The 24,386-nt window shown below is 44.3% G+C and overlaps 1 protein-coding gene across 1 annotated transcript in view; it reads right to left on the bottom strand.

Annotated features, from left to right (window-relative positions):
* The window catches only part of LOC142503772 (bifunctional heparan sulfate N-deacetylase/N-sulfotransferase 4), a 381,904-nt gene that overhangs the window by 29,603 nt on the left and 327,915 nt on the right, over positions 1-24,386 (bottom strand). Inside the window, exons 7-8 of the mRNA XM_075616452.1 lie at positions 23,669-23,851; positions 7,509-7,605 (exon numbers count right to left, since the gene is read on the bottom strand). Coding sequence (XP_075472567.1) covers positions 7,509-7,605; positions 23,669-23,851 — 280 coding nt within the window. The remainder of the gene's footprint in view (positions 1-7,508; positions 7,606-23,668; positions 23,852-24,386) is intronic.

Below are 24,386 nucleotides of genomic sequence, written 5' to 3'. Positions count from 1 at the left end.
GCACCCTGTAAAGCTATGAGAGACTGAGCACAGCAATTTTGGTCAACGGATTTCAGCGAATCAATCTCCAAAAAGGGCGATTTGCGTTTTCCAGATTTTTTTATTATTATTATTGCCAATACACTCCATGGGTTCTACAATCCATTGATCGATTTGTAGAATCCAAACCGCGGATTCCGCAATCCGTTGGCAGATTTTTAAGAATCTGCCAACAAATGGCTGAATCCGTGGATTGAATTCTACAAATCAGCCAACGGATTGTCTCCAATGGTGTTTTTTGATTAATTTGCGTGGATTAAAACTGGCCAAATCCGTTTGTGGATTTGACACTGTGGAACAGATGTTTTGGCGGATTCTCCCATCTCTTGTTACAGTTATAATGAAATATATTAGTAAGGACTTTGCAACAGATACATTAAGCTAATGGCACATGTATTTCTGATTACAAACATGATGGGACCACATCACATTTTTTATACCTCATACTGACACCAACAGTAACTTTCAAGAAGAAAATAATATAATGAACATAATTATTAACAATTAAACTGTCAACAACTGACAAACTAACAAGCAAATAGCATCACCTAATGTTTACACCTGACAAATAGATCAAATACGTGCTGCCATTACACGCATTATTGTATGTCTGATTATATAGTGTGAATACATACAGCTTTCAGAGAGAGACGCATCTGAAATCTGTCATAGTATGTCCTCTGTGACTCATTAATAGTTTTTAGGCTATATCTCTCTCTTTTTACATGTCCTCCATATTATGATATGGCTGGTGACCTTTCTGCTTATTCTGTCTGCCAGAAATTTGGCTCACATTTTTTAAACTCTGATTTATGTTTGTATTTAAACTTGGATTTTCATACATACTATGCTTATAACGGCTAACTTCAATACTCAATATAATTTAATGTCTTATTCCCCAAAAAATTATTCCATTAATCAAACAGAATATTCTGCAATAAAGAAAATACATATTTTTCAAATAATAGTTAGTCATCTTGTTATTTATTTATACAATGTTTTACCAGGAATTATAGGCTAAAGCTGTTAAAAATTCAGGGCATTATTGAAATCCCTGCTCTCTGGTTAAAATTCAGGGCATTATCCATTCAGTAATGGCCCAGAATTTTTGGTAAACTGCCAAGTATTTCAGCCAATCAGCTTTCAGTTCTCATACACAGACTGAGAGCAGCTCTCACACAGGCGAGATGATTGGACAGGAGGCACCAGCAAGGCACTGACTCCTCCCCCACCCTACCTGCAGAGAGCTCCACACAGGAGAGAGAGAGAGAGAGAGAGAGAGTGTCTGTCTGCTGTGTGTTTTGTGGGTGTAGAGTGGGACAGCAGAGTGTTTTGTTGGTGTGTCTACAGTGTGTGTTCTGTTGGTGTGTGTTTTGTGGGTGTAGAGGGGGCAGTAGTCTGTTTTGTTGGTGTGTGTCTGCAGTGTGTGGGTTTAAATTGGAGCTGCAGTGGGTGTAGAGGGGAGCTGCTGTGTGTTTTGTGGGTGTATAGGGGGGCAGCAGTCTTTTTTTGTTGGTGTGTGTCTGCAGTGTGTTTTGTACGTGTAGAGGGGGCTGCAGTGTGTGTGTCTTCAGTGAGTGTAGAGAGTGGTGGAGGCTGCAGAGTGTGTTTTGTTGGTGTGTCTGCAGCTTTGTGTGTTTAAAAGGTGGATGTAGTGTGTGTTTGTGTGTGTAGAGGGGGACTGCTGTGTGTATGTTTTCAGTGTGTGTTCGGTGAGTGTAGAGGGTGGAGGAGGGCCACAGAGAGTGTTTTGTGTGTGTAGACTGGGGCTGCTGTGTGTGTTGTGTGTTCAGAGTGTGTTTTGTGGGTGTAGAGGGGACGGGCTTCATAATGTGTTTGTATATAGAGGTGGGTCTGCAGAGTGGCTAGATTCCCCCGTGGGCTCCCCCTTGGCTCCGCTTATCTCCACTGTGGCCGGGTAGAGTGCAGCACGTCTGGGAGGCTGCAGGAACAAGGCGGGGAGTATGGAGAGGCGACAAAGTCGCCAGGGGCTCCCTGCGGCTCTCTTAGCAGGGGACTGCCATATTGTTATGCCTACGCATGCGCAGTGTGAGATCGCGCATGTGCAGGACCAGAAAGTGTGCGGCGGCTATTACATATGCGCGCATGCGCAGTGCAACCAGCAGCAGAGGGCTCTAAGGGGACTACAAGCCCCATCATGCACAGGGGCTGGAGAAACCTTGCAGTCATTGAGTTGACCATGAACTCTTCTGTATACCAAAGTATTCTAGAGTCAAATGTGAGGCCATCTGTCCGACAGCTAAAGCTTGGCCGAAATTGGGTCATGCAACAGGACAATGACCCAAGCACACCAGCAAATCTACAACAGAATGGTTGAAAAAGAAAAGAATCAAGGTGTTCCAATGGCCCAGTCAAAGTCCAGATCTCAACCCGATTGAAATGCTGTGGCGGGACCTTAAGAGAGATGTGCGAAAACAAATGTCCACAAACCTCAATGAACTGAAGCAACATTGTAAAGAAGAGTGGGCCAAAATTCCTCAACAACGATGTGAGAGACTGATAAAGTCTTACAGAAAATGATTACTTCAAGTTATTGCTGCTAAAGGTGGTCCTACAAGCTATTGAATCATAAGGTGTACTTAGTTTTTCACATATGGATTCTCCATTTTGGCTTTATTTATGTTAAATAAATCATGACACGGTGTAAAATGTCCTGTGTTGTTGTTCATCTGAGGTTGTATTTACCTAATTTTTAGACCTGCTATGAAATAGATGATTGTTATTATGTCCTGACATGTAAAACCATAGAATTCAAAGAGGGTGTACTTTCTTTTTCACACACAACTGTATATATATATATATATATATATATATATCCAGACATCTAAATAGGTTTCATGATATCCAATATCCTGGAGGGAAGTTATGTTGTTTGCTAGAGGGATCATCAGGAAGCCTTTTTGTGTGAGCCTTAGCTTGAACCTGGCTGAGTCCCATATATCACAAGAGTGTTTTAAGGTCTGGCTGTCTGAGACTACCTTCGGATGGTCTTTTTTCATGCTCGGGCTGGAGGTCACATGGACGCAAGCAGCCAATCGGGCTGCTGGGATCACGGAGGACTGGGATGGATACATTTGGCGCATCTGCCCCGTAAGGTAGTCGTAACTGGGACACGGTAGGGTGAGGGTGTATGTGCAGGGTATCTTTGGCCCTTGCACAAGGCCAGAGACCCCCGGATAGGCCCCAGCTAGGCCCAGACTCCCCTGTAAGATTGTGGCTTCAACAAGGACAGGCCTCTTAGACAGGGACACTGTCCCATTAGCTGGTCAGGGACACAGCAGGACGCCGCGCAGAAGTTGCGACCTGTGTTCTGGGACCAGACCACCATCGCATATAGCTACTATTACGGTGGGTCCCTCCTGCTGGATACCACCCCACGTGGAGGTGGATGCCATAGCTGACAGACCCCTGTCTTCAGTCAGCGCTACCGGTTGTTGGAGCACCCGGCAGGTATCCCACCCTCTACAAGTGCACCAATTATAACACTTACTGTGGGAAGCGCTGTCACACACATTGGGTGGGGTTGGCTCCTGTGAACACCAGGTGGTTAGGTGCCCAGGACACCTGAGTACTTTGGGGTTAACCCCACCAGGGTGTGGACAAGGTGGTTATGATCACTGTGGGTTACAGCCGTGCGATGCCTAAGTTATACATGTTGTGGTATAATCATATATGTGGTAAGTAAAACCTGTGTGTGCATTTCTTGTATTGGGTCCTGTGATGGGGTTATACAACATTGTTAGGATCCCTCACAGGCTCCCTGCAGAAGAGGATCAGGTCTCCTGTGAGCCTACAGGTAACAGCACACCACATGTAGTCACCCTAGACACGGGGAAAGGGGACTACATTTGGAGGCGCTGCTGAGATTCAGACCTGGTTTGCCCGAACCAGCAGCTAAATGAAACGGAGCCAAAACCATCTTTGTGCCCTCAAAACAGGAGTTCCGCGACTGGTCCTTGGGGCTTTACGAGCATCCCCGCCATGTGGTCGTTGTGGGAGACATTCCCACCAATACGCCCCGCGCGGGATCTGCAGGCATCTTAACCGGTCGTGGGCCACAAGATATGCGAAGAAGGTGTCCGAAGGGCGCTATATCTACCAGAAGCCCCGGCCACGGGTTGTCCAGTGATATACCCTGACTTACCAACCTTTTCAGTGACCTCTACCCCAGGGCCCTCAGCTAGTGTACCTTATCGAGCGAAGCACTCCCGTCTCTCTTACACCCCATGGAAAAGAACAGCTCCAGTCACAAGTCCCTCAATCCACCCAGATTTTCCCATGTCTCCGGTAGCCCTTAGTCCGGGAGCCACAGCACGGGGGAAAAGGGGTTACATTACTAACTATCACTATAGCAATATGCTGTGAAGCGGCCTTCTCCAGTGAAGATAGCTTTACAGCATTTTACATAGGAGCCAAAAAGAATGATGGATTTAAAAATCGTGAAGATCTTGCATGTACATTTATACTATTATATTGTAACTTGTAATGAATGATCCTTTTAAACAAGGGCACAAAGCACCGTAAAATACAGCAACCTCAACAAGAAATTAAAAAAAAAACTTCTAGGACTCCGCACAAGATAGAATTTGTCCGTTTTCTTTTACCTCCCACGTATTGTAGCCATGAGCAAGAATTCTCCACATTTAACTACATGATTTTATTTTATTTTTAGAATACTGCCAACATTGTATTTTCACAGTCAAACTTCAATTTTAAAGATCCTTCCCTCAAAATTCGATGGTAACTTTTTATTATAGAATATCTAGAAATGACAATACGCAATGCACCCTGACTTTATCACAAAGCATATTGAGCCATATTCTGCCATAAGAGACCTTACAGCCCATTGTTAACAATGGGCTGTAAGGTGTCTCCCTACACTGTAAGGTGTCTGATTGCAGAAGACTTCTTAGTAAATCTTGGCTATTATTTACAATAGCCAAGTAGGGACATATTTACTAAACTGTGCCTTAAGACTTTAAATGAAATGGTCATTGGCTACATTGGTTAGTGAGTAAGTATGGCCCATAGTGTTAGTTTAACTATTTAGTACTTTAGAAGTGACACAGAATGTGTTGCAGGCATATAGTAGCTTTTTTTCTATTTTCTGTGAAAAAGAAGAATGTAATGTGCTGAGAAAATGTTAAAAGCATTAATGGGATATGGATGCAATGATTGTGGAGGAAAAAAAATTATAGAAGGGATGAGGAGATAATACTGAAAGAGACAGAAACAGAAAAGAGATAGGTAATGGGAACAGAAAAATCAACTCCTACAGTTACAGTATAGGTAACATGTAGGAAGAGGAAACAGTGTTTAATGCACAGAGACAGTGCAGAGAAAGATAGGTAAGGAAGGAGTTCAGGAAGTTGTAGAACAAGATGACATTGGTAACAACATAGGAATAAATGTTACGAATAGAGGGTCAGTGCAAAAACATACAGGAGTGAGTGATCGAGACACAGAGAAAAAAAGCTGTGTGTGCTGTGCACGCGCATAGTAAGTGAAACTTCTTTGACTTTTGTCACAGAAATTGACTTATAACGCGCGTGCTCGGCACACATGTGTCAGTGTGTCAGTCAGTGAGTATGTATGTGTTTGTTTGTGTGTGTGTCAGTCAGTGTATGTATCTGTGCCGGTCAGTGTATGTATCTGTACCGGTTAGTGTGTGTATTTGTGTCAGTCATTGTGTGTGTGTGTCAGTGTATGTCTCTCTCTCTCTGTGTTGTGTGAATGTCTCTCTGTGTTGGTCAGTGAGTGTATGTGTGTCAGTCAGTGTGCGTGCATGTGTGTGTCAGTCAGTGTGCGTGCGTATGTGTGACAGTCAGTGTGCGTGCGCGTGCGTCAAAGTGTGCGTGCGTCAAAGTGTGCATGCGTCAGTGTGTGTGTGTATGTGTTTATTGGCAGCAGTACCAGCATCATGAATGTTGAGCGGGTGGGGGAGCTCACAGTGGGGGGGAAGGAATAGGCACATCATTCAGGGGCGGTGTTCGGTACATCACTGGGGTGTGCGTGCGTGTGTCAGTGTGTGTCAGAGTGTGCGCGTGCGTGCGTCAGTGTGTGCGCGTGCGTCAGAGTGTGTGCGCGTGCGTCAGAGTGTGTGCGCGTGCGTCAGAGTGTGTGCGTGCGTCAGAGTAAGTGTGTGTGTGTGTGTGTGTGTCAGTCAGTGTGTGTGTGTGCATCAGAGTAAGTGTGTGTGTGTCATTGTGTGTATGTGTCAGTCAATGTGTGTATGTCAGTGTGTGCGTGTCTGTCAGTGTGTGTGTGTCTGTCAGTGTATGTGTATCTCTCTGTGTGTACCGTATGTCTCTCTGTCTGTGTCCTGCCCCCTCTCTCCTGACTCCCCCCACCCCCGACGGAGCTGCGGACCCGGGGGGCTCAGTCTGAGTCTTCTGAGCAGATATACCCCCCACCCCCCGGCGGCGCGCTCAAGCTCCCCCCTTCCCCACAACCCGGCGGCGCGCTCAAGCTCCCCCCTTCCCCACCCCCCGGCGGCTCGCTCAAACCACCCTATTCCCAGGCTGTTAGGAGCGGCGCCGGCCTCCCTCCTGTCCATCGGCATGGCAGCGGGCGGGGAACGGCGCCGCTGCCAGCCGCTTCTGCGCATGCGTGGCGCGCGGCATGGCAGTGGGCGGGGAACGGCGCCGCTGCCAGCCGCTGCCAGCCGCTTCTGCGCATGCGTGGCGCGCGGCATGGCAGCGGGCAGTGGAACAGCGGCGCCATGGCAGTTAGGAGCGGCGGCTATCGCCGCCGCATGTGAGCAACTGGGTGTGGGTGTGTGGGAGGGTGAGGGTGTGTGGGAGGGTGAGGGGTGCGGCGGCGATTAGAAGCGGCGGCGATACATGTGACAGGGGGCGTGTGAGCGGAGCGGCGTCCATTACGTGACGTCACTTCCGTTTCACATTTCGCCCCCCATCTATCCAGTTTTATCCCATCAGAGGTGCCACTAAAGAAGTTTCACTTCAAAAAAAAGACAAAAGGGGTCTATGTACATTATCAAGGTACAATTTTAGGCCACAACAAACCACCAGATGGATCAAGAAAAACATCCTATTGATTTCAGTTGGTTTTATTTTATTTCTCATACATTAGGTGCTGATTCTTTGCACTAGAACTGCAACCACGTTTGCCTAAGGCGGGGAGCATTCTGGCCTGCCCGGCCTCACATATTGTACGGGAATAAGCTGAAATGTAGAGATGCTTCTTTAAAGTTAAAATACAGTAAGTCTGTAAAATAGCTTAACCTTGCATGGATCCTAGTTGTGATTCTAGGTAACACACAAATGAAATATATATATATATATATATATATATATATATATATATATATATATAAAGTATCAAATTACAGTGAATAAGAAATGTTAGTTATGAGCTCTACTTTTTCTAATAATAAATGATTTAAATAAATGCAGTTTCTGGAACATTTTGACTTGTAAATTACTCACCAGTTTTTTGAGGTCCTATTACAAGGAATCTTGGAAGACGATCACAGGTTTTATCTCTAGACCAAATGTCTCTATGCCTTCTGTCATCACATGGATTCTGTAGGAACAGAGTACAGTTTTTCCATGTACACAAAGATACCACGATCAAGCTCCTGTGCTATTTTACCTGCTATAAAAAATCTGAGCAAAGAATGTGACGAAGGAAAAGCACTATGTTTTATGCACAGCACTTGTACAGAATGACCCTTTAGGTAGCACTGCATATACATTTGTGATGCTATAACAGATGCTGGCTTAACCATGTTTTTTAACCACATGTCAATTAAACCTTTTTAAATCTTCACATGGATTCCTAATCTATCAACCAAGGATTTTTTCCAGCTATATAAATGTACCTAAGCTGAAATGGATTGTACAACTCATGCCAGAGAAGGTACTGTATGAGGTCACTATCTAATCACATATTGAATGTTCTCCAGCAGAATAATGTCTTACCTTTTCCATTTTTGCTATTCAGTGAACACAAAGCTGTGAATTTTTTATACTCTGTATCCTTTAACTTTGGATCTGTCATAATTTTAATTACTTTATAAAACAAATTGTGCCTCATTCTATTAGCTTCAATGAGTTTGCTGCTACCTCACAAATTTGGCATGTTCCCATCGAATGGTTTGAAATTTGAGTTATCACTGTGTGGCCAGGTCCCCCTTTTGGCTCCCCTTGCCCCCCCTTACCTCCGCGGCAGCAGCGGGTGCCACAGGAGGGTGCGGACAGATGACCGGTATGGCAGGAGTTGAGGTGGGGGCTGGAGTGGCGATCCGGTCGCCGGAGCTCCTCAGTGCAGGCGGCGGCCATCTTTAAAGGTGCATGCATGCGCAGTAGCATAGATAGAGCGGCTGCCATTACAATTCAGCTCCGTCAGGGAACTAAAATCCCCAGCTGCCCCAGGGGCTGCTAGTCAGATGGGGAGATATAGCCAATAGAGTTGCAGTATTCCCGAGGTCTGAGATGGATACATTTGGCACTTCATAGACCACGCAAGTCAGAGCTGGGACAAGAAGAGGGTGGAGGTATCCTTGACCAATGCACAAGGCCAGGGACCGCCTTAGGCCCCATCTAGGCCCCAACTCCCCTAAGCTTGTGTTTGCTGCAGGGACAGGCCCATTAGATAGGGATACTTCCCTGTACTGCCAAGTGTAGGGACACAGCCAGGATGCATGGCAAACTGGCAATCTGGTGGTTTGGAACCAGATCACCCCACAGTTAAGAGACTCTCTTCATGGTGGCACCCTCCACCTGTACACCAGCCCACATGGAGGCGGACTCGTTGCTGATGACGACGGCGTGGGACCGGAGGGCCCCTTTAGTTTCAGTTGACGCTACCCGGTGCTGTTGTACCTGGCAGGTATCACATCTACAAGTGCACCAACTTTAACACGGGTTGTGGGCAGCGCTGTCTCACACATTGGGTGGGTTGACTCTTGTGGACACCAGGATGGTTGGGTGCCCAGGGGGACCTCGTACTTTGGGGGGATATCCCATCCGAGTGTGGACATTATGATGGAGGACACTGTGGGGTTACGGCCGTGCATGGTCTAATTGGTGTGTGTGTTATATTGTTGTTCCCTTTTCATTTGCATGCAGTAAACTGTTATCTATATAAGTGTGTGTGTTATTGCATTGGATCCTGTGACAGGGTTATCCAACATAGTAGGATCCCGCACAGGTGGAGGCGCTGTCACAGACAGATCAGGCACACCTCAGGCTGCCAGCAGCAGAGGTTGAGGCCTCCTGTGAGTCACAGATAACGCACCACATACACCGTAGCCGCCATATTTCCCATAGGGTGGGGGAAAGTGCCCTATAACTGTATTCAGAAAGAATCGGAACCCCTCTCAAGCCGTGCGATAAAAAAATGCCCAAAGTGTTCGACGTAGCAGCAAAGTTCTCCTGCCTGCGCTTTTATCACAGTCTGAGCTGCACAGGGAAAGCTGCTTCTCCCTGCACAGCTCTCACTAGCGATCACAGTTTTTTATTAAAATTGTAATATTAGTGTGCGGGAGCAAGGGGTCTCTGGAGCAGAACTGCGTTGATTTCAGGTCCTGGGACCCCCTGCTTCCCAAGATACAGGCCCGGTATGGGGTGACAGTATCTCCTATGTGTTTAAATTTCCCTGTCACGTGACGCAGGGCATTTAAACTCTGCATGGGGATACCGGCACCCCATAGCACACTAGTATTACAATTTTAATAAAAAGAGCTTCATTACCTTAGCGGTACAAATCGCTAAGGCAGTGTTTCCCAACTCCAGTCCTCAGGGAACCGCAACATGTCAGGTCTTAAGGATATCCCTGCTCCAGCACAGGTTGGTCAATCAGCGGCTCAGACATTTTGACTGAGCCACCTGTGCTGGAGCAGGGCTATCCTTAAGACCTGACCTTTTGGGGTTCCCTGAGGACTGGAGTTGGGAAACACTGCGCTAAGGTAATGAAGACGTTAACACCTCCCACCCCCCCTTCCCCCGCAAGGTCTAAACACCCAGCATGGGCCAAATTACCCCTTCACCCACCCCTGCTACCCACAATAAACCTGGCACTGGTAGTTAACCACTTCAATGCCTTAGCGGTTAGCTGCTAAGGTAAGGAAGCTGCCTGTAAAAGTATTTTTATTGCATCGGATTGATGTCGAGGGTCTCCGGAGCTGATAATAATGTGTATCAGCCACGGAGACCCCCGGGATCAATTTGATGCAGGAAAAATGCATTTTATTTTATGTCCTGCTTTCCGATCCCTTCTCGCCAGCCTTGTGCAGGCGAGAAGAATCATTTATAAACTAGCAATTCCAGAGCTCTGATGAGATTAATCGAGGCTACTAGAATAGCTACTTTTTATAAAAAATGTGAGTTTGACCTTATCACCAGCTCTCGCACGATGTGTTTGGCCAGGAGCCTGAAATCGCATGTGTCACGCTGTGCAGCCCGCAGACCAGACCAGTCCCCTGTACTGAGGTGGGATGTAGAGTATACGCACCGACAGCAGAGGGGGCGTGTCCGGGATGTGGCATAGTAGCATGGCCAGGCCTGGATGTAAATAAAGAATGGTCAAGTACTTGCCGAGTCCGAGGATATAGAAAGTTCGTAGTAAAAATCCGTAGCAGAGTCCGGGGGTCTTAGAGGTTAGAGTAGTCTGTAGGAAAGCCGAGTTCAGGAGCCAGAGGCGGTTTTCAGACGAGCCGGGTCAATAGCTGTAGGGAATAAACACAAGAGAGCACGACACAGGTTCCAGGCAACATAGGTAGCAAGGAGCTATGCAGAGCAAGGAAGTGAAGTCAAAGCAGGATATTTAAAGCGACAGTGACCAATCCAGACGAGGGGCATGGCGGAGGCGTGTCGAGGAGCTGCTCGTGAGTGGCTGAGAGACCAGGAAGTAGTGGAGCACAGCTGAGAGTCTGTAACACCAGTGCCAGAATCCAAGATGGCGACGGCAGAGTTCAAGGTATGCACTGGGTGGCGGCATGGGTAGCGACGGGGGGCAGGGGCAGCAGCTGCTGCAGTACTGGTAGTGGGTAAGGAGGGGTCACGCCGCAAGGGACGTGGCCCCCGATTCCTTACAGTACCCCCCCTTCAGGATCGACCTCAGGATGATCCATCCAAGTCTTCTGTGGAAACTTCTTGTGGAAGCGATTGAGTAGAGCTGGAGCATGAATGTCTTCCCTTGATATCCAGGAACGCTCTTCTGGACCATAGCCCTTCCAATGTACAAGGAACTGTACTTTTCCCCTGGATATACGGGAATCCACAATGGACTGTACCTCGAATTCAGAGTGTCCTCAGACCGTAACAGGATTGGGTCTACGAGCTTTTGCAGGGAAGCGATTGCTCTGAACGAAAGGCTTGAGCAGGGATACATGGAACGCATTGGGAATGTTCATGGATGGAGGCAACTGTAAGCGGAATGTGACAGGATTGACTTGTTCCTGAATCAAGAAAGGCCCCAAAAACCTAGGCGCCAATTTCGGGGTAGGAGTCTTCAGTCTTATATTCTTTGCTGAAAGCCAGACACGGTCCCCTGGCTTGTAATTGGGAGCCTGTTGATGATGACGATCTGCTTGAGATTTGAACCTCTGAGCTGCACTAAGGAGTGCGGATTGGATCTTGATCCAAGAGTTCTGTAGCGTGGTTACCCATTCATCGGCTGCTGGCACTCCTGAGGGAGTGTTGGAGATTGGAAGCCGACTTGGATGAAAGCCGTAATTCACGAAAAATGGAGATTCTTCCGTAGATTCATTACGGAGAGAATTGGACGCAAATTCCGCCCATGGTAACAGATCAACCCAATTATCTTGGGTATCAGAAATAAAGCATCGTAGATACTGTTCAAGGCTTTGATTAAGTCTCTCAGTTTGCCCATTAGTTTGGGAATGATAGCCTGAAGAGAAGGATAAGGCCATACCAAGCCTCTTGGAGAAAGCACGCCAAAACCTTGATATGAATTGCGATCCTCGGTCAGAAACTATGGACGTAGGGATCCCGTGGATACGAAACACTTCTTTGGTAAAAATATCTGCCAGGGTTGGAGAGGAGGGAAGACCCTTGAGGGGAACAAAATGGGCCAGTTTCGAAAATCGGTCTACTATGACCAAAATGGTAGTCATACCTCTGGAGGGCGGAAGATCCACAATAAAATCCATTGAAATATGTGACCATGGACGATCAGGTACTGGAAGAGACATGAGTAACCCGGAAGGCTTTTGATGAAGAGTCTTGTTCTGCGCACAAACTGGACAAGCGCGTGTAAATTCGTGAATGAGTTTTGCCATATTAGGCCACTAAAAGGTGCGCTTAATGAGATCCAAGGTTCTCTTGAAGCCGGGATGGTCGGCTGACCGGACGGAATGACCCCATTCCAAGATCTTCTGACGAAACTTGGGGGCGGCATAAAGAGTTCCTTCCGGTATCTCTAGACCACTTGGAATCTGTGACTGGGCTTCTACGATCTTTTCAAGAATATCAAAAGTGTTGGCGGAGACTATGCATTTTGAAGGTACAATTGTTTCTGTGATTTCTTCGGATTTTTCCTCAGGGGAAAATTGTCTGGACAAGGCATCAGCTTTTATGTTTTTCGTGCCGGGGATGTACGATAGAGTATAATTAAATCTTGAAAAAAAAAGTGCCCAGCGGGCTTGACGAGATCCTAGACGACGTGCACTTTCGATATAGAGAAGATTCTTATGATCTGTCAAAATAGCAATTGGTTCGCGGGAGCCTTCCAGGAGGTGTCGCCACTCCTGTAAAGCCATCTTGATGGCCAAGAGTTCTCTATTGCCGACATCATAGTTCTTTTCAGCAGGGGAGAACTTTTTCAAAAAAAATCCACATGGGTACAGTTTATTTTGAGGGGAGAGTCTCTGGGAGAGAATGGCACCCGCACCACAATCAGAGGCGTCCACTTCTAATGTAAATGGAAGATTAGTATCAGGATGACGAAGGATGGGTGCTGAAATAAAAGCTTGCTTCAAGGGTTCAAAGGCGGAGACGGCCTCCGGAGGCCACACAGATTGGTCGACTCCTTTCTTAGTAAGCGCAGTGATCGAGCCACAGTGGTAGAAAAATTCCGGATGAATTTCCTATAGTAATTGGAAAAACCCAAAAAACGTTGAATGGCCTTAAGAGAATTGGGCAGGGGACAATCCAAAACAGCCTTAAGTTTTTCGTGGGTCCATCGAAAATCCTTTATCCGAAATGATATAGCCTAAGAAGGCGGTAGAAGATTGATGAAAAAGACATTTCTCGAGCTTTGCGTAGAGCTTATTGACACGGAGACGAGAGAGGACAAGTCTAGTATGCTGGACATGATCTTGAAGATTCCCAGAAAAAATTAGAATATCGTCAAGGTAAATAATAACGAAGGAATTGAGGACATCGCGGAAGACATCATTCATAAAATCCTGAAAGACAGCAGGAGCATTACATAAACCAAATGGCATCACGAGATAATCGTAGTGTCCGCTTCTTGTATTGAAGGCGGTTTTCCATTCATCGCCTTTTCGAATACGTATGAGGTTGTAGGCTCCTCGGAGGTCTAGCTTGGAAAAAATCTTGGCCCCTTGAAGCCTATCAAACAGTTCCGAAATCAGAGGCAGGGGATACCGGTTTTTGACAGTAATGAGATTGAGGCCTCGGTAGTCAATGCATGGTCTCAGGGATCCATCCTTTTTCTTCACAAAAAAGAAACCGGCACCGGCAGGAGACGAAGAGTTGCAAATGAATCCCTTCTCAAGATTCTCTTTGATGTAGGTTGCCATGGCTTCAGTCTCTGGGAGAGACAAGGGGTAGGACTTAGACTTTGGCAGGACGGCACCAGGGACCAGATCAATGGGGCAATCATAGGGTCTATGAGCAGGCAGGACCTCTGACTGAGACTTACTGAAAACATCGATGAAATCAGCATAGACTTCGGGAAGAGTGGAGTTGCTATCAGAAGGCGTTTCCATTCCAGCGATAACTGTGGCAGGAGCTATGATTGGCGAGGATGAGGCGTCTGACTCTGGCTCCCATTGAATCGGTTTGCAGTCCCTCCAATCTATGCGTGGGTTGTGATGCTGTAACCACGGTAACCCTAGGATACCTGAAACATCAGGAGAGTTTATTACGTCAAAGGAGATAATCTCGGTGTGAGAACCGGCAGATAAAGTGAGATGGAGGGTCTCTAACGTGATAAAAGCAGGTTGCAAAGGACGCCCATCAATAGCTTCGAGTCCAATTGGTGCTTTCTTGGAGATAAGAGAAATCTTTTTACGAGTGGCAAACTCTTGGTCCACAAAATTACCACCGGAGCCTGAATCGAGAAAAGCAGCAGTAGTTACACGAAAATTCAGGCCTTCAAGCGAAACTGGGAGCATAATCCTCTTAGGGAGTTCCTCTTTAGAGGGGGAGCGAGAAGAAATTGATCCGAGGGTAAGTCCCTCTTGCGTGGCTAGTCCCGTTTGTTCCCTGGGCCTCAAAAGACAAAAACGTTCCACATGATCTGGTGATCCACAATAATAGCATAGGCCCTCATTCTGGCGGCGAACCCTCTCGGCCGTCCTGTCGGGAGTACGGATCCGCTGACTGCCGATCTGCATGGTTTCTATAGCATCAGGAAGAGGGCGAAAAGTCAGAGGAGGCCGTAAGGAGAGTCAGTAGGCACGAACCTGGGACGTTGGTGTTCGTGACGTCGCTCCTGGAGGCGCAGATCCACGTGTATGCACAGTGCGATCAAATCCTCCAATGCTTGGGGTCGGGGCTGGACTGCAAGTTCATCTTTTACAGATTCGGACAAACCTTGCCAAAATACAGCAATAAGTGCCTCTTCGTTCCAACTAGTCTCTGCTGCGACGGTCCGGAATTCCAGTGCATATTTGGCTACGGACCTACGACCCTGAGACAAATGAACTAAAGAAGAGGCATCAGTATCTTTGCGAACAGGAATATCAAATACCTGCTGAAATTCTTGCCGGAAAATCTGGTAATTCGACATGGTCTCCGGATGCAGCTCCCAGATGGGAGAAGCCCAGGCCAAAGCATCCCCTGTTAAGAGAGAGTAAACATAGGCTACCTTGGTGCGTCCGTTAGGAAAGAGGCTTGGAGATATTTCAAATTGAATTTCACACTGGTTCAAAAACCCTCGACAGGCCAGAGGGTCACCCGCATATGCTTTAGGCGTAGGGATTCGTAAAGGTGCGACTGCTGCTGGTGGCGGAGTGGGCTGTAGTGAGAGAGTGGATAGTTGTTGAATCAAATTGGTAATCTGCGTTCCAAAAGACAGGATGCATTGTTTAAGGGACGTAATAAGCTCCCCCACCTCAGCCAGGTCTGCATTTGGGCTCTGCATAATGTCATGCTGTGCAGCCCGCAGACCAGACCAGTCCCCTGTACTGAGGTGGGATGTAGAGTATACGCACCAACAGCAGAGGGGGCGTGTATGGGATGTGGCGTAGTAGCGTGGCCAGGCCTGGATGTAGATAAAGAATGGTCATGTACTTGCCGAGTCCGAGGATATAGAAAGTTCGTAGTAAAAATCCGTAGCAGAGTCCGAGGGTCTTAGAGGTTAGAGTAGTCTGTAGGAAAGCCGAGTTCAGGAGCCAGAGGGGGTATTCAGACGAGCCGGGTCAATAGCTGTAGGGAATAAACACAAGAGAGCATGACACAGGTTCCAGGCAACACAGGTAGCAAGGAGCTATGCAGAGCAAGGAAGTGAAGTCAAAGCAGGATATTTAAAGCAACAGTGACCAATCCGGACGAGGGGCATGGCGGAGGCGTGTCGAGGAGCTGCCCGTGAGTGGCTGAGAGACCAGGAAGTAGTGGAGCACAGCTGAGAGTCTGTAACACCAGTGCCAGAATCCAAGATGGCGACGACAGAGTTCAAGGTATGTACTGGGTGGCGGCCTGGGTAGCGACGGGGGCAGGGGCAGCAGCCGCTGCAGTACTGGTAGTGGGTAAGGAGGGGTCACGCCGCAAGGGACGTGACCTCCGATTCCTTACAGCAAGAAAATGCATTCCCTGCACGAATTAACAAACTTATCGAGGCTTTCTGAATAGCTAGCTAGTATATTTTTGCGATAGCTGCTCAAAATCCTCGATGAGTTGTTTATCGAAGCTACTAGAATGAGGCCATTGAGATATACATATTTTATTATATTGCTACCAAATGAAAAGGAAGCACATTTTTTTATGGTTTGATATTCACAATTTTTTCCATTGCAACTTCATCAAAATGTAAAAAAAGCAAAAACTCATGAAATTGTGCGGTTGGCAAAACAAATGACATAAATTGAAGCAGCAGACCATGTAGCACTGAGCAATGTTTTTAAATATTTTTTTTAAATATTTTTTTTTATTACCGAATTGATCCAGGGGTTCTCTGGACATTTAAACTCCACCGACATACCTGCACCCCCCTTCGGAGCTAAGTATCTCTGGAAGCACAGGGTCCCCGTAGATGATATTAACACTGTTCTGCTCCAGAGACCCCCTGCTTCAATCCTGTAATCACAAAATTGTAGTTTTCCTGCTTTAATCAAGCCCTAATTTTAAAAAGTCATAAAAAATCCCCCCCCCCCCTAAATTAAACATTGAAAATTTCAAGAAAACCATCAGAAATTTGAAAACAACGTAGCATGGAAAAAAATCCCACTTATTCAATCCCTGATTTATTTGCCATAGTTTTGCACATTTCTATCAAGACAATCTGCTGTCGTTTAGGTTTTGTGCTTCCATAGAAAAACTTCTACAGAGAACTAATATGTACAAATGTTTCTCAACTAGGTTAAGAGTCTGAATGATGATGGGCAGCTTTACCTTCTTTTTAAAGTACATTTAAAAGAGATGGAGATCTTATCATCCTTCAGTCATTATCTGTCTTACTCTTTGCAGCAGATTTGTTACAGTACATGTGTACTCTGTAGTATGTCTATGCAGGTTAGCAAGCTTGGATTAAGTCATCTTTCATAGGGTAATAGTCTGTGTGACCTGGTCTCTCCTGGGTCCCCCTTCTTCCCCTTACCTTCCGCTGCGGTTGCGTCTAGCAGCAGAGGATGGGGAGAGTGTGGGGAAGTTTGCGGGCAGCTGGAGCGGCGATTAGATCACCCGCGGCTGTCTTAGTAGGAAGCCGCCATTTTGCACGTGGTCACGCATGCGCAGGAAGAATTTGGAGTTCCGGCGGCCATCTTTCTTTACCCACGCGCATGCGCAGTATAGTACAGTGGTGGCGGCCATTACACCCACAGCCCCACAATGCATAGTAGGCCTTCCTGGGCCTGAAGAAAAGCTTAACCAAAGCACCTATTCTTGCTTATGTCGATCCGGAACAGCCCTACGTCCTCCATGTAGATGCAAGTCTTAATGGCAGAAGTACCCAAAAGGCCTCCAACCGGTAGCCTACATCAGCCGCAGTCTGACTCCCAGTGAGCAGAATTATCTGGTACACAAGCTGGAGTTCCTCGCCCTCAAGTGGGCCATCGAGGACAAACTCTACGACTACTTGTACGGCGTATCTTTTGAAGTGAGGACAGATAATAATCCACTCACCTACATACTAACAACCGTCAAACTAGATGCTACCAGCCACCGATGGCTGGCAGCACTATCAAACTACCAATTCACGCTGAAATATAAACCCGGGCCTCTGACTATCGGAGCAGATGCCCAATCCCGAAGGCCAGGGCTGAGCCCAACTCCAGACGATGACTGCTGGGAGGAGATACCGGGACCAGGGATGAGAGCCCTGTGCAACACAGCCACTGTCATAGAAGATAGAGTGGCCTTCTCAGAATTAAGGGTCGCTGACTCATTAGGATATCAATCCAAAGCCATCCCCGCCGCTTCCTGTGACTCAGAAGGGATGAATATCACCCATGATAAGATCATAATGTGGAAGAATATGGTCTACTATCTGGTCCGGGACCCCATAGCTGGCATTATTCATCAGGCCATTCTGAAACGTGCTCCCAGCGACATGGTCGCCTATCTCATGCGTGAAGCGAATACGTTTGAGATTGACAATGAGCTACTCTAACGGGTGGTGCAATACCATAACCACCCGGATAGACAACAATTGGTTCTCCCCAGGAACCTACAACACACGGTCCTGAAAGCCTTGCCCGATGAGCATGAACATCTCGGTGTGAAAAAGACTTTCGGACTCATCAGAGACCGTTGCTTCTGGCCAAAAATGCATGAATCGGTGGAGCGACATAGTCGACGGTGCTCCCGGTGTATTAAATGCAAGACGCTTCCTACCCGAGCTGCACCAATTGCCCATCTGAAGAGCCCAGGTCCCATGGACTTGGTGTGCATTGAGCCTGATGCCTGAGGTATCTGTAAAGTGCTGGTCATCAAAGACCATTACATGCGATATGCACAGGCTTTTCCGACCAAAGACTAGAAGGCCATCACGGTGGCGAAGATACTGTGGGAAAGGTACTTCGTGCATTATGGCCTGCCCAACCGCCTTCATGGACAGGATTTTGAAAGCAAACTGATCCGGGAGCTACTCAAAATCCTGTACATCACCAAGTCTCGAACAACTCCATACCATCCGGAGGGTGACGCTCTGCTGGAGAGATTCAACAGGACGTTGCTGGACATGCTCAGCATGTTGAAAGGCGCTCTGAAGACAGAGTGGAGCCGACATGTGGAAACCCTAGTACATGCGTAAAACTGTACACAACACGAGTCAACGGGATTCTCAACATACTTCCTTATGTTTGGGCGAGAAGCCCGGTTGCCAGTGGATGTACGTCTGTGAGTGTCAACAGATAGGATACATAATGCAACACACTTTAGATATGTGCAAAGGCTTCAGGAAAACCTGCAACATTCTTACCAGCAAACCAAGGTATCCGCTGCTCGACTCAACACCAACAAAAAGAGGCGCTATGACCACAAGGTCTGACACCGGGAAATGACATCCTGGAGATGCAGTGCTTCTCCACAACCTAGGGATTCCCGGGAAGCATAAACTAGCTGACTGTTGGCGTGACAGTGTATTTGAAGTCGAGTCACAGATGCCGGGCCTCCCGGTCTACCATATAAAAGACACGGGTGGCTAGGTAAGGGCCTGGCACCGTAACCACCTTCTCCCTATTCCACATGTGGGAGACGATGAACCAGAGATACTGGCTACATCCTTGGATGGTGAGCCAGAGCAATCAAACGCTAGCCAAGAGACTGTAAAAGAAAACATATACACACAAAAGGGGCGCAAAAGAGAAAAAACAAAGACAAAATCAATGACAAAATTATACTTTATATGTCAAATAATAAAAACAAATAACTTCCAAATTAAAAGAAAAAAAATCTAATAGATCCAATGGTCTGAGTACACACAATAAAGCATAAAGCTCTATACTGAGAAACCCCACATCCTAAAAGTGTCCTTAGATGTTAAAAAGGAAAAAAAGTCCAGCTGCAGAGATGAAATATAGCTACCAGCCTTAACTTTCAGTTGGCGTCCTCGTGGTGTACTCTGCTAGCAGCTTCCGGGAATACGTCGTCACGTGTATCCCGTCGCTGTCCTGACCTCACCACAACGCGTTTTGTGTCACCTTGACACTTCATCAGGAAAATGGCCTTAGGATCCCATGGTAGTCATTTAAGTACCCTAGCTCCAACACATATTAGCCAATCGGGATCCAACTGCATGAATAATTAATAAGCCGTCCAATTAGCTGCCTAACAACTGTAAACAAACCTGTTACTCTAAAAAGCCTAAAATATTGGCACAGTATAGTGCTACAAAAGCATACATTTTAATGAACCACAGGTAAAGCACCACACACACACCGTAGCTGCTCTATCTTCCAGGGGGGGAAAGTGCGCTACATCTGTATGATATTATGGGTGCACCTCAAAGACTGGAAGTGTCGGCATATGACTTGCAGCAACTTCCTTAGTTGCATCATAACAGACTGTCGAAAAACGTGAAAGTCCTGGGAGACTATACTACCCAATCAGCGCGCAGGGCTGCCAAACAAGAATAGCATTTACTGCACTACATAAATTAATTTAATACAAAAATGACGGTCATCACTTTATCATTAAAAAAAAAATGACCTTCAGTGGTCTGCACATTGTTTATTATTTCTAATTCCTTTTATGTAGTTGAAACCTTTCCTCTGTAACTAGAGCTTGTTATTGCACTCACACTGGTAATATATTACAATTGATCCATGGCATGAAAATGATTACTTTGTTAGAAATTCAAGGCCCTAATACAATATGCTGTGAAGCCATTTCCCTGCTCTGGAGAACGTTTTAGTCCCTCTCATTTGAAGGAAGCTGATCTCTTCTCCAACACTTCACAACATATTGAATAAAGACCCAAAATGTAGCAGGGAAAGGACTATGTAAATACAACAAAAACGTGTTTTGTTTTAGTTATTTTAACTTCCTATATGTCAAACTCATACTGTAATTGTTAAAACATTGTATACAAGTAAATTCCTCTAAAGACCAGCCTTGTCACGTCTCAAAACCTAGCATATAACGGTATCTATAAACTATTAAAGTAACCCCTTAACAGACATCAAAGCCTGAAATATACCAATACACTAATAATAACACTACTACAATTACTAAAAATGACACATACATTTCTCTATACTTATTAAAACATTAAAAGGGCCACCCCCCATAGTTGGATAATTTAAACATATCTAACCATTCTAAAAGCAAAGATTTTTTTTTCTTTCCTTTGATATTAATTACAAATATACAAATTGCATTTCTTCAGGGCCTATGAATGGGAGAGCGTTTGTCAGTCTAATGTTTTATTTGGCATTATACCCCTGTCCTTATCAGTCCATAAAAAATAAGATAAGGGTGAGAGAGGGGGCTTCACCTGTGTAAACTCTTGTAGGACACACGGTGACATCAGACAAAAGGGAGCAACCAGAGAAAATCAAACCGCATCCCAGAATCAGCCCACCATGTTTACAAACTAACTTAAAAATTATTTTAAAAACAATTATATGTGTCAGATGTTGGTAAATGCATCAATCACCCAGACATAATCGGCCAGTAGTGCACTTTGGTCCTAGCAGGGATTACCCCTTTAAAATCCTATATCTGCAGGAAGTTTAGTATTACTGTACTTAAGCAATAAAACAGTTGCCAGTCTCGCTACAAACAGCTTTGCAATAACATCCTGGAAAAAAAATACGTTCAGTAGAAGAAGGGATTGCTATGTTAATTAGATTTTAAAGAGCAAAAATGAATACAGTATAATGATTTTCTATAATTTCTCTTGATGTTTCATGGGATTAGTGTAATGCACTTTTTTAATTGAATGGCTATTAATGTATATGATTGTTTTAAACACATTTAAAGACCCACTGGTGTTTGTGTAATACAATGCCAAAAGTCACTTGAATTGTGTAGTCAAGTGAACTGTTCACTCATTTCTAATTGAGAAAGATGCATACAACTGACTACCTGATTAAGTGCCTTTCAAATGTGTAAAGTGCAGATTAGAGATACATTCTGAAAGCATTACTCTTTACGAGACTTTGTCATTTTGTTATCTTTTGTAAAATGCTTTCATTTGAATCTTTTGAAGGGGTATAGTTCAATCAAAACAATTACCAGAATATGTACAGTATATACAGTAACTCTGGGAAACATGTAATTTATATAGTACATAATATGTATATACGGTGCATACAAAGGAGCAGAAGGTGTTGGGCCTATGGAAAGGCATTCATCTGTTTACAGAATGAAGGCAGAATTAGTCCTTCATACTGTAGTTTGATTTATCAGTGAATGCATTTTGTGTTGGTCAATGGGAAATCCATCTGATAAGAGACAGGGTTAAGAAAATCAATCAGTGTTCTAGCAAGGGAGCTAGACATTGGTTTGAAAAAAAATTGGGTTGAATTACTGTATATTTTTTGTATTGTTGAAATACTTCAACTCTATGAACTACAGTAGAAGGTAATAGTCCCTTTCATGTTCTTCCATGTGTCTAACGCCCTAATATACTGTACACTAGAAGACGTTATTTGAAGTCCACACAAACATAATGCTTTGTATTAATAATATACTGTAAAAGTGCAGTGGAAAGTTATGTAAATGTAATGAGTGACCTAGTAGTTAACACATTGTTTTAGAAGTTGGTGAACCTGGTTCGAATCGTAGTATTAAGTCTTTGGACAAGTTTCTTATTAGAGATAGAAATAGTCTGTATCAGTGGGGTAATTACCAACCAAGCACTATGAAAAATGGGACGACCAAGTAAAGCACTGGGGACATTGGGATAGATCCACAGAAGTACACTAAACGAGGATAAATAAAGCATAAATAAAGTCAGTTAGTATAACCACATCGTTACATTACATTCATTTTCCAACAGACTGCACATGCACATTGGTCAAACTTTAAGGTGCATTGTTAAGGTGGTGCTATTAACAGAGATTTTCATGTGTGTTACCAAGATCTAATGCAAATCTTATTATAATATTAGAAATGTATCATTTTTACACATTAACGTTTTCACTTAATTGTATGGTATGTAATGTAATAGAGACTGTATAAAGTATGGGTGTACAATAATGTATATCCATACCATAACAATATAAATTAATATTTAATGTATATTAATGTGTAATTAAAATAAATGAATTATTATTTAATATTGTTAAGGTATGTATGGCTATGCATTATTGTACACTCGTACTTTATACAGCCATTATTAAATTATATACTATGTTAGTTCACACAAACATATAACTTTAAAATGAAGGTAAATTCCTTGGTTGCTGAACAGCTCACATACAGTTCGGTCCTTTATTCTTGCATGGCGTTACCATGACAGGAAAGCAGGGAGAATGTTATATCAAACTCAGCCAGATTTTGCAACTATAAAAATTACGATATAACTGATAATGCATTTATTTTTATGAAGAAATGTACCCACTCAGCAGTTATAACATTTATACCGATTATCGTCACATCGTGTGTGTGTGTGTGTGTGTGTGTGTGTGTGTGTGTGTGTGTGTGTGTGTGTGTGTGTGTGTACGTGTATATATATATATATATATATATATATATAAATCTATTTATATCTGTGAGCATGTATTCTAAAAATAGATCATGTGTAATAGTATAGTAACAATAGATAAATAATAAGAATATGATTTTGAATAATATAAAGAAAAATATTAGTAGACAACTTATACAGTATCTTGGAATTTGGAAAAGGGTTGAATTAAATAGACTTTCTTGCTGCAACACTGGTGACGAAAATTTCAATTTTCTGATTACAATCTTGTTTGGTAATTGCCATAATGTGCTGTAACATAAAATCTATAGATCTGTATTATATTCCCTTTAATCATTCACAAGCTCTTATCTTCAATGTAGAAGTCTTGCCAGTATATACAGTGCAATAATAGGTTCTGCAGCAAGAGATAAGAAGCTAAATGTTTAGCTAATGTTTATACTTTCACAACTAGAAAAAAACTACTACAATGCATGTCATATGTAGCTTTGAATATTGATCCGCAAATTTTACGCAGACATTTACAGTGCAAATGCATTTTTTACCATTTCCTATTTTTGTACTGAAAAAACATTTAAAAATAATAATAATAATTTAAAAAAAAAAAAGGAAATCTTATTCATACCTGCCAGACAGGATCCTTTTGTTCTGGAAAGAGCTCAAAATACTTGTGAGCCAGCTGCAATGGAGGCAGAGTCTGAAGGTTTAGATTGGTCCAAGTTTCTACAAAACTGGCAAGGTTAACGAACGTGTACAAGCCGAGACGGTCATTCCCATAATTAGACAAGTGTGTCATAAAGATGCTGATCTGCAATACATTTATAGTTATCCATTAGATATAGAAGATCTCCTGGAAATAAGCAAGTGCTCAGTAGATGGCAGTACTGTACCTGTACAAATTGTAAAGGAAAGTCACTGACCAACCTGATCACTTGTACTAATTTGTAATGAATTTAGCTACTCTAAAAGCAGCAGTCTCCCCACAATGCACAGGAAATAAAAGCACGGTAAGCTATTATCCTCTTTTTCTCTTTGATTCTTTATAAACCATTACGTTTTTTGTAACCTTTTCTCTGCTTTTCCAATGTGAGAAAATGCAAGACACGTGGCATTCTTCTGTGAAAATTCTTTGTGCCACAGAAACCTCTGCATACAATTAATATTTACATATTTTTTTAATTAAAAATAGTACAATGTTTGCACCATGAAACTATGTATTTGAAGACAGTTGTGAATCTTCCACACAAGATTAATTGTGTTAATTAATTAATAAAAGATTAAATAAAAGAAAAAAAAGCCTATGTACTAGGTATTGCAAATTACCTTTTTGATGTAAAATTTGA

This window comes from Ascaphus truei, chromosome 1 (assembly GCF_040206685.1).
Source record: "Ascaphus truei isolate aAscTru1 chromosome 1, aAscTru1.hap1, whole genome shotgun sequence".
Lineage (NCBI taxonomy): Eukaryota > Metazoa > Chordata > Amphibia > Anura > Ascaphidae > Ascaphus > Ascaphus truei.
Note: the sequence above shows the minus strand (reverse complement) of the source record. Positions and strands in the feature narration are given on the sequence as shown.